The 14329-nt window shown below is 46.2% G+C and overlaps 1 protein-coding gene across 1 annotated transcript; it reads right to left on the bottom strand.

Annotated features, from left to right (window-relative positions):
* Window positions 1–12450: 12450 nt before the first annotated feature.
* On the bottom strand, window positions 12451–14271 carry LOC148049927 (uncharacterized). The gene has a single exon (XM_087703423.1). The coding sequence runs from the start codon at window positions 13352–13354 to the stop codon at window positions 12650–12652; it is 705 nt and encodes a 234-aa protein (XP_087559549.1). The 5' UTR covers window positions 13355–14271; the 3' UTR covers window positions 12451–12649.
* Between the last annotated feature and the right edge of the window lie 58 nt (window positions 14272–14329).

Raw genomic sequence — 14329 nt, 5'->3', positions numbered from 1 at the left:
CTCCTCACCATCACAGGTCTGCAGAAGAAACCCTCAAAGCAAAGAGGATGTGATCATGGGTAGATATTTCTCTTTTGATCCTTTGCCCACACTGTTATATCAATCCCCAGCCTTGAAACCTACAATGGACATAGTGAAAAACAAGTCTTGAATTCTATGATGAAGATAAGAATTAATTGATCATCAGACACTGCACCCCACTCACTTTGCCAGATAGAGGAACACAACCACTAACCTGTGGGACTTTGTAGGTTCCTGCTAGAGTTGACATCTGGATGGAGATGTCTCTGTGAGCTCTATCAAAAAGAGCCAAAAGATTCTCTTGCTTTCCACAGCTGTAATTGGGAACATTGGCTTCTCCAGTCGAGAGCATGTCCAGCAAGGCATCTGAAGTGCCGAGGGTGTTATCACAACTGTCATGGATGTTGCAGCCAAGTGTGAGATTGTGCGATGCCTTGTGATTTTTATTTAAAACTTCAATATTGAAAATGACACGTAGTATATATTTTTTTCGATGAGGTAAACTAGTGTAAAAACATGCTCATGTTAGAATTAGCAGCAGCAGCAGCAACAAAATGTTCTAATCCATTTTTCTCCACAAGGTAACTGAGATTTAAGCCAATATTAATCTAAAACCAGAGGCTAATGATAGTCAATCATCATCCTTTGATGTTTTTGAGTGTAGAGAAGATAGAATGGACATAGTCCTCCAAAAGGATTAAAATCAGAAATACATCACTATTTGTAGCAGTACTAATTTCCATGAGCCCCGTAAACAGGTTGCAGAATAATTCAATCATTAAAGTAGGACAATCCTAAATGGAAAAGGATTTTGATAAGTAACCCAGAAAAGCTGTTCTAAAAACAACTCATCCGCTATTCTTATAAAAATGAGGCATTGAATATCACTGAGCAGTTATAAAAATATACAAATGAGCTGGACAGGGGAAACTACAACAATCACGACTTTCAACAAAACTCAGTTCAGTTCATAGAGGATTGAATAGAGAAAAGTATATAATATGGACTTCTTTCTGGTTTTATTTTCCCTATGTCTGGATTTGAGCCTCTCCCAGAAAATCAGACAAAGTATAGAGGCTGTGGAAATCAAAAGGATTCAAGAAATTAGCTATGTCCTATAATATAGGAGTAAGTAAAATAAGAAGAAAAAAGAGGAGGGTTAGAACTGCAAATGAAAGGAATGACACTCCATCACAGTGAATGACTTACAACTGAATCTGCCTAGAAGGAGCTCTGTTGAAAGGTAATGTTGTGTATGCTGTTGTTGATGGAGAGATGACTACACCAATGACAAGATCTCCTGGCCTATAATAACTCCATGGGTTTTCTTCATCCTGATGGTCCAAATTCAGTGGGCACTTGATTCTAGGTTTCTCAGAGACTGGTTGAGATACCTGCAGCATCAGAGGTAGAAGCAGGAAGTTCATCATTCAATGGGCTAAATCAATTACCTTCCCTTTTCTAAAAAAAAAAAAGAATTGGAAGCATTCTCACAGAATGGAATATCCAATGGCTTTCCTGATTCAAACAGAGACAAAAACAAAAAATCCACCTGGCAAAGAGAGATAAAGTACATTCAAGAGGACAGGTCCTGCCTATTCCATGACTTGTGCCACAAAGAGCATAACCTGTGCTATTTATCCCTTTCTGATGCAAGATCCTTTCCATGTTGCTTCTGTCAGATGTTTACATCAAAAGCAGCCACTGGAGAAGTAGGAGAAGAGCTCTCAAGGCCAGAATGGTAATAACAGTGAGAAGGAAATTCTCTTGGGACCCTGAACTTCCCCCCTGTAGGGAAGGGTAGCTGGAGAAAAACATGTTTGTTAAAAATCACATATACTCCCTTTGGTTCACTCTTCTGTCCTCTTAGGCTTTCCTGTTAGGACATGTCCAGAAAGTGGTGCTGAAGCAAGAAATATCAACAGCCAGAAAAGTGACTTCTGCTGTCCTTCAATGTAGTCCTTTGCCTCCAGAGACTGTGCTCTAATGCAATGGAAGCCATCAGTATCCTTGAACCCAAGCCTAATGTTAAGAGTAGGGCATATTTAAGATTTTCTTTTCAATGAGATCTTCAAATATTAATCCTAAATTGGAGGTGATTTTAGAATTCCTTGTAACTGAATGAAATTTCATTTGTCATCTGTTCTGGAAATATCAGTTTTTGCATGAGAGCTAAATGCTGTGCTGTGAGATCTGCACAGATGGTGCAGTGAGATCTGCACCAAGATGGTGGCAGTGCCCACAGGGTGATGGATGGTGTAACCTGATTTTTTGCTGCCACCACCCAGAACTTGATTTGGGGAGACCTGGGATCAGATCCTAAGGTTTTATAGATGCGCATGGTGTGACTGTTGTGACATTCCTATCTCTGAGGCTTTGTTTGAAATTCCAGCCCAGATCACCTCCAAACGTTTCCAAAATAAAATTCAGAGTCCCCATGTTATGGTATTGATAAACTCTAGGCTGGTGAAGCATGCTGTATGAATGTGGCCCTTACAGGAAGAAAAATGTTTCCAGTTTATTGCTCTTAAAAGCGATTGTTCAGCCACTTGCTGAATTAATACGCATGATTAACTGACCCATCAGTTGACAGGTTTAACCTCCAAAAATAAACTATGGTTAAAAGTTGCACGTGTGAAGGAAGCTATTGGTGACTTGATCAGGTTAAGTGAGATGCAAAGCTATGACCAGAGCCAGTCTATGGTCAAGGCATGAGGATAATAACCAGGAGACCATGAGTTCTAGTCCTGCCTTGGGCAGAAAGTCAGCTGGGTGAACCTGGACCAGCCAATCTGTCAGACCCCTAGAAAAGAGTCAATGGCAAACCACTTCTCAAAAGCCTTGCCACCTATGATCTTTCTGATATCATTCACACCCAGCCGACTGGGCCTTCCTGAGTCTGTCTTCAGTCCTGCAAAACCAGCCAAGCGGACTCCAAATTGCTGAAATTGGGTGGAGCTTTTATCTGGTTTCTCTGTGAAGAAGAAGAAGCAGGAAAGCTCCAATCTTGACCAAAAGAGTGGTTTCAAGTCCTCATGAACGCCGTGGGAAAGCTGAGGAGGAAGCAGGGGTCCTGGAAGGCCACACATGGCTGCAGGAGGCTGATGTCCCTTCCTGTCAAGGACAGGGAAGGTGTGCTGGAAAAGAGGAAGGCAGGTCTGGCTCAGGCATGTTTGGAAAATGTTTCTTTGAAGGAGAAATGGCAACTAAAATCAGATAAAAAGGTAGAAGATGCAGTGAAATTGGACATTAAAGGCAAAGCCAAATGTGAGGCTTGGGAAGAGTCTTGGAGACTGTGGTGACTTTCAGTTTATTTTACTACCGGTTTCCTCATGAGCGTGTGACGCTTTTGCGCATGCGCAGAAGGATCTGGGCAGGTGGGCGGAGCCTCCCTTTGCCATCACTACCAGTTCACCCAAAGCAGCAGAAACCCACCTCTGCTTGGAGACCATCAGGTCTCGTCTTCCTCAAACTCAGCAACTGTAAGAAGGTGTGGACCAACTGCCAGGATTCTTCAGCCAGCATGGAGTTGAAATCCACACTTTTAACAGTGGCTGAGATGTGAAAATTCTGTTCCAGATATAAATATGTAAACCAGAGGCTGCCTGGTTCCCCTCCCAGCTCTGCCTGCTGTAAGCATATCAGGCATCTTCAAGGTTAATTAGGGAGGTCTGAAGCTCATTTCTTTCATGGTCCTTTATGAATTGGTATCTCCATTCCTTCAAGTTATGGGTTCTCCTGGGGAGAAGAGAGTTGGGGAAGATGACATGGTGTTGCAACTTCAACATCTCTCACTGGTGTTGGTGTTCCTTCTCTTTCTCCTGATGGGCTCTTTCTCAGCAACCTCCTTCATTTCAGCTCCAGATCAGGTTCCACCCTCTTCATGGCTTCCTCTCTCATAGCCTCCAGTTCCAGCTTCTCTGGGCTGTGGGGCTGAACAGACTTTCTGACTTCTAGTGAGGAATTTCCAATAGAAGACATTTATTTATAGCCTGTAACTTCCTTGCAGGTTTGGCATATCGACCGTTGACTTACCTGAACGGTCCTTCTATGTGTGCTGCGAGGGGAATCCAAGCATGGGTTAACTTTGTCCATTAGCCTAGAGACTGAGTTATGCAAATTGGTGACCACGCCTCCTCTGACTGGTAGGGTCAGTTTTGGCGAAGTCAGCCGTTTAATGATGTATAACAATAACAATAGAGGCCGTAGCCCAACAGGTATACAAACATGGCAACAACCAAAAGATACAACCAGTCACAAACAGTCATAGTCAAGTCAGATATCAGAGTCAATCAGGTGAAAGTCACAATAGCCCTGGCCAGCCGAAGCTGCGGGCGGGTTTGGATTCCCCTCGCAACACACATAGAAGGACTGTTCAGGTAAGTCAACGGTCGTTCTCCTGTGTGCTGCTTGGGGAATCCAAGCATGGGACATGCCAAAGCAATTAAGGTCCAGGGCGGGAGCTAGGCTAGCCAGGGTCCCCCACAGGGGGGAGCACCTGTTGCAGCACACGCCACCCAAAGGAGGCCTCAGCCGAGGCATACACGTCAACTTTGTAGTGTCAGATGAATGGTGAAGGTGTAGACCAGGTCGCCGCCCTGCAGATTTCTTCCACTGAAGCTTGCGTGGCCCAGGCCGCTGTGGTAGCCGCACTCCTGGTAGAATGGGGAGTGATGCGCCTGGGTACCTGCTGAGATTGACTGTCATAAGCAAGTGCGATGCATGCCTTCAACCAGCGACCTATCGTATGGGAAGAAACCTTCTGCCCCATCGACGATGGCTGAAAGGACACAAAAAGCGCTTCCGATCGCCTGAAGGACGCCGTGCATTTCACGTAGCGACGAAGAACCCTGCGCACATCCAGGTGATGCCATTGGCACTCCTGCAGATGAGAAGGATTGGGGCAAAAGTCCGGGAGGACAAGTTCCTGAGCCCTGTGAAATAACATGTTGATTTTCGGTAGAAAGGCAGGGTCCAAACGGAGAACGACTCTGTTGGGGTGGAAAATACAGAGGTCCGCCCGAACTGACAATGCCGCCAATTCGGAAACCCGCCTAGCTGATGTAATAGCTACCAAAAACACGGTCTTAAGAGTCAATAGTCGGAGACTGATGGAAGTAATAGGTTCAAATGGAGAGTCCATAAGCGCCCTGAGCACTAAAGTCAAATCCCATGTAGGGTAGCGGTGCACGGTCGGAGGCCGGATGTTGGCCGTCCCCTTCAGGAAAGCCTTGACTTGTGAATGTTGAGACAATGAACATCCCTGACTGCCCCCAATCACCGTGGCAAGAGCCGTGACCTGCCTGCGAAGCGTGTTGGGCGCCAAACCTTTGTTGAGACCCGATTGCAGAAAATCCAAAACTCGGGGCACCGAATCCTGGAGGGGGTCTGCCCCCGCCCTGCAGCACCATCTGCAAAAGGCCTGCCAAGTAGCCTCGTAAATCTGAGTGGTGGAGGGGTGATGAGCTTCTTGAATTGTGGCAATGATCTCATTGAAGTAATGAAGCTCGGTCAGCAGAGCCCGCTCACGTGCCACACGGCTAACTGCAACAACTGGGGGTTCGGATGTATGAGAGCCCCCTGGTAGAGCTGGATCTGTTCGTCCGGAATTCTCCACGGGCATGAGATCGACAGGTGCACCAGGTCGGCATACCAGGGGCGCCGAGACCACATCGGAGCCACCAGGAGGACTTCCGCCTGCTCCGTCAGTATCTTCTGTATAACTGCCGGAATCACTGGCAGCGGCAGGAAGGCGTAGAGAAGGCCGGCCGGCCATGGGCTGCGCAGGGCATCCACCCTCTCCACCCTGGGAGTCACAAATCTGGAGTAAAAGTGAGGCAGTTGAGCATTGTGAGGTTGCTCAAAGCATCTGTAAGCAGGAGATGAAACAATGGATGGAAACTAATCAAGGAGAGAAACAACCTGGAATTAAGGAGACACTTCCTAACAGTGAGGATAATGAACCAGTAGAACAGCTTGCCTTCTGAAGTTGTGGGTGCTTCATCACTGGAGGTTTTTAAGAAGAGACTGGACTTGTCTGACTTGGCTTTCCATTTTTTTTTTACTACTGGTTCTTTTGTGCACACTCATGCGCATGCACAGAAGCATCTGGGCTGGTGGGTGGAGCCTCCTGCTGCCGCCACTACTGGTTCAGCTGATCTGGACTGAATTGGCAGAAACCCACCTCTGGTCCACTTGTCTGAAATTGAATAGGATCTCCTGCTTGAGCAGGGGCTGGACTAGAAGACATCCAATGTCCCTTCCAGCTCTCTTCTGATTGATTGATATGATGTTGTCCATTATGCCTTCTTCCATCATAATCCAGTACCTTTGAATTCTCCTACACAAATGAAAGACTTTTATATATTCTTTTCCCCCCCCCATATTTTATGTTTTATTTTTATTTCCATTTCATTCCATACAATCAGATGTATACTGTGCATAACCGGGGCATATAACATTGAATAATAAACACAGCCCTCGCTTTTATAGACAATACCCCCCACAATACAAACCCAATATACCACCTTGACCCACCATACACCCTCTTTCACCCCCCTCCAACTTTCATTCTTCCTTCCTACCTACCCCTCTACTTCCTACTTCCCCTCCCCCTCTATCACTCCTCTCTCTTACATTCCCTCCCTTCCTTCTCCTCCTACCTCCAATCCTCTCTCCCACCCTCTCCACCCCTCCTTCTTCTTTCACTCTACTCCTCCCTTCGGTGTGTAGTAGAATTAGGAGACAATGAAGCCAAGCGATGCAATATAGGAAAAGTTTATTGAATGCGCAGGTTCAAACATGCCAAAATAAGCATCAAGGGTTTGAACCCCGAAGGGTCCTTAAAGCCATACATTTATAGTGCAAATTACGTCATCATCTATAGAGGCAGTGTTTAAGCATATAAGGTCATGAGAGGAACCAAAAACTGTCTATGCCAGATGGCCAACAGTTACTATTCCTAAAATATACATGGTCAGCACCTTATAGATCATGCGTGACATAAACAGGGCCCATCTTGCAAGATAACAGGAAACTCCCCGTCTGGGCCGACTTGTTCCCAGATGTGTAAAAATATTTATTGCTCCTTCAGCAACTGTCAGCAATTGTTTTCTGCTTAATGGTGCAAAACCTCAGCTTTAATCAGAGTATTTGATATTAAACATGGCCTGTAGAACTATGGTTCATAATTGGGCCTCTTAGCCCACCTTAGTCCCCCCTTTGTGACTCATCTGACATTTCCAGAAGAGTCACATACTCAGGTTCATTGGATGGTTCTTCCACAGGACGCATTTTCTCATATTCCCATAGAGCCATTACCTGTGCTGTTGCTTTTCGCTCTGCTATTAAGGAAAATACAGCTTGCCTTCTCCCTGTGGGCTATTTCTAGCACCCACCTTGGGCAGGCCTGTCCATAGGGTTACATTGAGGCGTACTGGAGTGTTGGGATTATAACATACAGTCTTTCCTTGCAGGGTGCACAAACTATACATAGTTTTGGTATGAAGGCAATTCATTTTAGTAGACTTACACCCCTGGGGTGACTGCGTATACACAATCAATACAGTGGGCACAACAACAACATCCACATTCACAGGTACAGAATCAGCACATATGGTTAGTAAAGATGATAAAAGACGAAAATAATTAAAGGTTAGTATGCTGGTCCACTATTCTTCACCCGTGCGTAGAAAGTCAGCTTCCGGAGTGACTTAGCAAGGGTTCTCCACTGCCGACCTTTGGAAAATTCGCCGGGGGGAAGGCTGCGCTGGCTCTCCGTCTTCCCTTCCAGGTGCGGGATCTGCTTCAGGTGCAGGGTCGGCTTGGATTTCCCTTAAATTGTCTGTATGCAACTGTCCGTTAGCGAATGGGACACCAGCAAATGGCCACCAGTCAACCGCTAATTGACTGTTCCGCCAATTGATTGGACCGTTGGACCGTTGGGTTGGCGTACTTCACAATACAAATAATGCACACAATGAAAGCAAGAATCACAATACCTATAGCAATACAACAAAGGATATAGTTGGACTTTATTGACGAATCAATTTCAACTTCAACGGTTGGTCGCTGGGATGTGTGGTCCATTGTTTGTCAGCGGCCCTCTTTACACGAGTCCAATGTATCCAGGTTTTAGATTCCGCAATCTTAACAGCAAGTGGAGATGTCATAATTACCTCATAAGGTCCCTTCCACCTCCCTTCTAATTGTTCCTTTTTCCAATGTTTTACCCATACTCGGTCCCCTGGCTTGAAAGAATGACACTTAGTTACCAATCTGGGAGGGGTCTGCTCTAACACATAATTCCGCAACCTGTTTATTTAGTTCCTGCACCATTTCCATGGCCCAAACTCCCCCCTTATGCCCCAAATCAGGCCATCCAGTCAAATTGCGCCGCAACAACGTCGGAGGCCGACCAAACATCAACTCATATGGGGAGAGTCTATGTTGTCGTCTGGGAGCACTCCGAATTGCATATAATGCAAGGGGCAAAGCATCGGGCCACTTCAAGTGTGTTTCCGCACAAATTTTGGTTATCTTTTCTTTTAAAGTCCTATTCATCCTTTCCACGGGAGAACCAGATTGTGGGTGGAAAGAAGAATGGAAGCGCCATTTCACCCCTATAGCTTGTGCAATGGCTCGATTAATATGATGGACAAACTCCGGGCCATTGTCTGATGAAATAAAGGAGGGGTTGCCAAATCGAGGAATGATCTCCTTAAGTAAAACCTTTGCTACTTCCTGTGCCTTTTTCGTTCTAGTAGGGAACGCCTCTGGCCATCCCGTGTATAAATCCACAATAACTAGCATAGCCCGATAAAACCCACTTCGTGGCATATCAGTAAAGTCAATCATGACTGTGTCCATAGGATAGTAGGCAATAGGTATAGTTCCTGGTGGAAGGGAAGGACCCTGCCTAGGATTAACTCTAGCACACGTTTCACAGGAAGATGCGACTTTTACTGCCATCCCTGCTAACCCATCTATATAGTAATCCCTCATAAGAGCGGATTCCAAAGCTGTTTTCCCCATATGGGTGGTTTCATGAGCGGACCGAACCAATTGCCATGCCACTGTGGAAGGCACATATATTCTTCCATCCGGAAGAACGTACCAGCCCTTATCGATGACCGCCATCAAATCGTTGACTGCCTTATCACATTCAGCTAAAGAATAGGAGGGTTGGATGTCTACTGGTATAACCCCTAAATCCAAGGCCACATTAATATACATGTCTGGTAGAGGCTCATGACGCAATGCTGCAGCTCGTGCTTCAGCATCTGCTGCCCTGTTCCCTAAAACAATTCTATCATCACCTCGTTGATGGCCTCTACAATGCATAACTGCCACCTTTTTTGGTTTTTGGACAGCATCTATCAATCTCTGAATTAAATGGCTATGTTGTATATATTTGCCAGCTGAATCCCTAAATCCCCTTTCCTTGTATACAGCACCATGAGCATGTAAAGTTAAAAAGGCGTATTTACTATCCGTCCATACATTCAAGCGTTCACCTTCAGCCCGTTCCAATGCCCGAATGAGGGCCCACAATTCTGCCACTTGCGCACTTTTTCCTGCTCCCAACGGCCCGCTTTCAATTACCCCCTCATCATCAACAATGGCATAGCCTGCAACTCTCATCCCCTGATGTATATAACTAGACCCATCGGTAAACCAGTTATAATCCACCTGAGGCAAAGGTATGTCAGTTAAATCGGGTCGTGTGGAATAAACGGTTTCCAACACTTGTACACAATCATGCTCCACCTCAGTTTCTGTGGGCAAGAGGGTAGCAGGATTTAATGAGGTAGAAACCACTAGATGAACCTGGGGGTTTTCGATCATCATGGCTTGGTATTTGATGAGTCGTTGGTTACTAATCCACAAATGGCCTTTCCGATCAAGAATTGCTTGAACAGAGTGTGGGGTGTGGACCTTGATGGGGCAGGAAAAAGTGAGTTTGTTACAATCTTGCAGCAATTCTGCGATGGCTGCTAAAGCTTTCAAACAATGCGGCCACCCTTGCGCCACAGCATCTAGCTGTTTTGACAGATATGCAACTGGTTGTTGTCACTGGCCGAGCTGCTGAGTCAACACCCCTAAAGCGACATTCTTTCGTGTATCCACATACAAATTGAAGGGCTTACTCAGATTTGGCAAGGCCAAGGCCGGAGCTCTTAACAGAGCTTCTTTAATTGCATCAAAGGCTTGATCCTGCTCCTTTGTCCAAAGGAAGGGGTCTGTCTTACTTCCCTTGGTAGACGAATAAAGTGGAGCTGCCATTAGCGCATAATTTGGAATCCAAATTCTACAAAAACCTGCCAAGCCTAGAAAGCCTCTCAATTGCCTCCTATCGGTTGGCCTCGCCAGATTAAGCAACGCTTGCTTTCTCTCCGGGCCTAGTGCTCTTTGCCCTTGCATTATGTCTTAACCTAAATAACGGACTTTTTGTTGGACTAACTGAGCCTTACTTCTGGACGCCCGATATCCACAATCTAACAACAAACACAACATACGTCTCGTATTTTCCCAACAACCGTCCCGTGACTATCCAGTAACCAGCACATCATCCACATATTGTAAAACCGAATCTCCCTGTTGGAAGGGGATAAAATATTGTAAATCCTTGGCTAACGCGGTTCCGAAGAGAGATGGGGAATTTTTGGGGAATTTTTTGAACCCCTGAGGTAACCTTGTCCAACTATATTGGCTCCTTGTTCCAGTATACGGATTTTCCCATTCAAAAGCAAACAATGGCTGGCTAACAGGATGAATGGGTATAGTAAAGAAGGCATCCTTTAAATCAGTCACTGAAAACCATGTAGCATTAGGCGGGATGAGACTGAGCAGAGTATATGGATTAGACACCGACGGGTGAATTGTGACTGTCCTATCATTAACCACGCGCAAATCTTGCACTGGTCTGAAAGACCCGTCTGGTTTTAGGATAGGCAGAATTGGAGTGTTCCATGGGGATTGAATAGGGACCAACACTCCAGCATCTAAGTATGTTAGAATACAGTCGTATATAGACAGGATGGCGTCCCTCCAATAGGGTCGTTGCTGCCCAATGTGAACAGGAGTTGCCAGGGGCTTCAATTCCACAATAATAGGGGGGTGATGTGCTGCAAACCCCGGAGGGTTATCCTCAGCCCATAGTCCTGGTACATCAAATTCCCTCCATACATCCAAACATTCTTCCTCAGAAGTCCTAACCACCATCAACCTCCACACTTCATCAGGCCGGTGACTAACAGTGAGATACTGCTTTCCCTCATCAAAGGAAATAGTAGCTCCTAACTCGCTCAACAAATCCCTTCCTAACAATGGGACAGGACATTCGGGTATATACAGGAACTCATGTTGAATTTCAGAGCCCTTAAAAGTACAGGTGACTGGTTTTAAGACTTGATGTCCTACAACTTGTCCAGACACCCCTTGTACTTGAATTTGGTATGGACCAGGAGTAGTTATTGGGTTATTTATCACCGATCGTCCAGCCCCTGTGTCTACTAAAAAGGTAGTCTGTTGACCCCCAATATTCAGAGTAACCATTGGCTCGGGGGGAGTCTGCTCCAAGCCAGGTCCCCGTCAATCTGATCAACCGATTCCTGCCAATCCAATTCCCTCTACTCCTGCATTTACTTGAGCATTAAAACCTCTTCCTCCTTGACCCTGAGCCGGTTGCGATCCCCATCCACGACCTGGATGTCTGGGTGGCCCTCCTCGGCTCATCATCCCTTGCCCAGGCATTCCACGACCTACCATGCTACGTCCCAACGGGCGTCGCCCGGGCGGGCCCCTAAACACTCCACGTCCTCTAAGAGTCAACCTTTTTGGACACTCTCTCTGCCAATGACCTTCAGATCCGCAATGGGCACATTGATTTGGCCCCAATCCTGTCCTTCCTCCCTGTAAGGCCAATGCCAACAACTCCGTCTTCTTATGCATACGATCATCTTTGTCCTTCTTCTCAACCTTATCCCTATTCACATACACTTTCCTAGCCACCTCTACCAACCCGGTCGTATTCTTTCCCAACGCTCCCTCTAACCTTTGCAATTTCTTACGAATATCCAACGCACTTTGTGCAATAAACCTCTCATTCAACATCCTCACATTCTCTGGAGCCCTCGGGTCCATCTGAGTATACAACTCATAAGCCTCAATCAACCTTTGAAGGAATGCTCCTGGACTCTCATCTGCTCCCTGCATAACCAATGAGGGCTTAGACAAATTCACAGGGGGTTTTCCTGCCTTCTTGAGAGCTGCCACTATCACGGTTTGATACGTTTGTATCTTTGCCATGTCACCTGCTACCTTAGGATCCCAACCAGGGTCCCGTTCCGGTGCCTCTTCCAAAAGTATCCGAGCCCTAACTGCTTCTGTATGATAACGTTCTCTAAAAACCTCTTGCATTCCTGCTTTGCATTTCTCTCTCTCCTCTGCTGTTAGCAACGTAGTTAACAGCTGTTGTATATCTCGCCAATTGGGGTTATGACTATGCATAATGGTTTGAAACAGATCCGTCATTTCCGTGGGCTTCACGGACAATGGACCAAAATGCTTCCGCCAATTCAATAAGTCCGTAGTTGAAAAAGGGATATATTGAAAACAAGGGCGGTACTCAAGATCTCCCTGGGCGTTGATGGCCACCTGTTGTTCTGATACTCTTAATGGAAAGAGTCCTTCCTTTTCCTCTAACAATGTACTTTCCTCTTTCCCGGCTTCCGCCCTCTCCGCCTCCTGCTGTCCGATGATCTCCTGCCCCCACAGCACTTTCCTTATCTCCACTACCCGCAACAGCAGCACCCATAGCCTGGGGCACAACAATGCCTACAGGTGCCGATGCATAGGGAGGGGGAGGTCTGAAGAGTTCCCCCTCGTCTTGGGCAAAAATCCTTTTCTTCTCTGACTCCTTTTTCTCTGAAGCTGCTACATTTTTGACACATCTCGACGCTAACCTCAACTTCCCCTTTTCCTTCGGTCTAACCACACACAGGCGAACCATTTCGGCTTGACACTGCAATAATTCATCAGCCTGTCCTGCTACAGCGTCTCCCCACTGATCTATATATGGAAACTGATTGGGATAGCGTTCTTCGTCTGCAGCAATTAACGAAGTTAAATCATCTATAATTTGATTTCGAAAAGTTCCTCCCATTGGCCATCCTACCCCCATATGTGGCCACTGGTTCTGACACAAGTAAATAAGCCTATCCTTGGTCAATTTTGGGTAAGGGACTCTATATTCAGTGTGGTTAAAATATGAGTCAAATCCTTTAATCATGCAGTCCAGCGGTGTGCTGGGTATGCTGCTTCCCCCACCCATTCCTAACACACTACCAGCGACCTGAGGCCCCAGAAGCCGGAACTCAATGGCCACCTGCAGGAACTGCGCTGGTTTAACCACCCACACAACCTATACGGACTTCATTAGGAACGCCGTCCCGAGTCCAGGGGGGTGATCAGGCCCCCTCTTCTATCTTCAAACGAGATAGGTACAATACAATTATCAAGATACTCGCCTGAGACGTCTTCTCCCCACGGATCCTGGCCAGGAAACACCACAGCTCCTTTCCTAAGTTTGCAGGGTTCTTGGACTCACAATGTGTGTCCCCCTTGGTGTGGGTGGGCTGCTGTTGCTGCTTCCCGGGGCAAAAGAAGACCCGTGGCGCCTGGAAGCCAAGGAGCAGCAGCCCCACACCCCAACGGGGCAAAGTGGCCCTCAGCAAAATATTGCCTTAGCTTCTCTGTCCCATCTGGGGTGCCAGAAAATGTAGTAGAATTAGGAGACAATGAAGCCAAGCGATGCAATATAGGAAAAGTTTATTGAATGCGCAGGTTCAAACATGCCAAAATAAGCATCAAGGGTTTGAACCCCGAAGGGTCCTTAAAGCCATACATTTATAGTGCAAATTACGTCATCATCTATAGAGGCAGTGTTTAAGCATATAAGGTCATGAGAGGAACCAAAAACTGTCTATGCCAGATGGCCAACAGTTACTATTCCTAAAATATACATGGTCAGCACCTTATAGATCATGCGTGACATAAACAGGGCCCATCTTGCAAGATAACAGGAAACTCCCCGTCTGGGCCGACTTGTTCCCAGATGTGTAAAAATATTTATTGCTCCTTCAGCAACTGTCAGCAATTGTTTTCTGCTTAATGGTGCAAAACCTCAGCTTTAATCAGAGTATTTGATATTAAACATGGCCTGTAGAACTATGGTTCATAATTGGGCCTCTTAGCCCACCTTAGGTGTACCTCTATTGTCTGCCACTATGTTCAGCTTGTCCTATTT

The sequence above is a fragment of the Thamnophis sirtalis genome, unplaced genomic scaffold (assembly GCF_051295495.1).
Source record: "Thamnophis sirtalis isolate CommonGarterSnake01/CBP01778 unplaced genomic scaffold, rThaSir2_p1.2 scaffold_1, whole genome shotgun sequence".
Taxonomy (NCBI): Eukaryota; Metazoa; Chordata; class Lepidosauria; order Squamata; family Natricidae; genus Thamnophis; species Thamnophis sirtalis.
The sequence above is the reverse complement of the archived record's forward strand: the minus strand, read 5'-3'. Positions and strand labels throughout refer to the sequence as shown.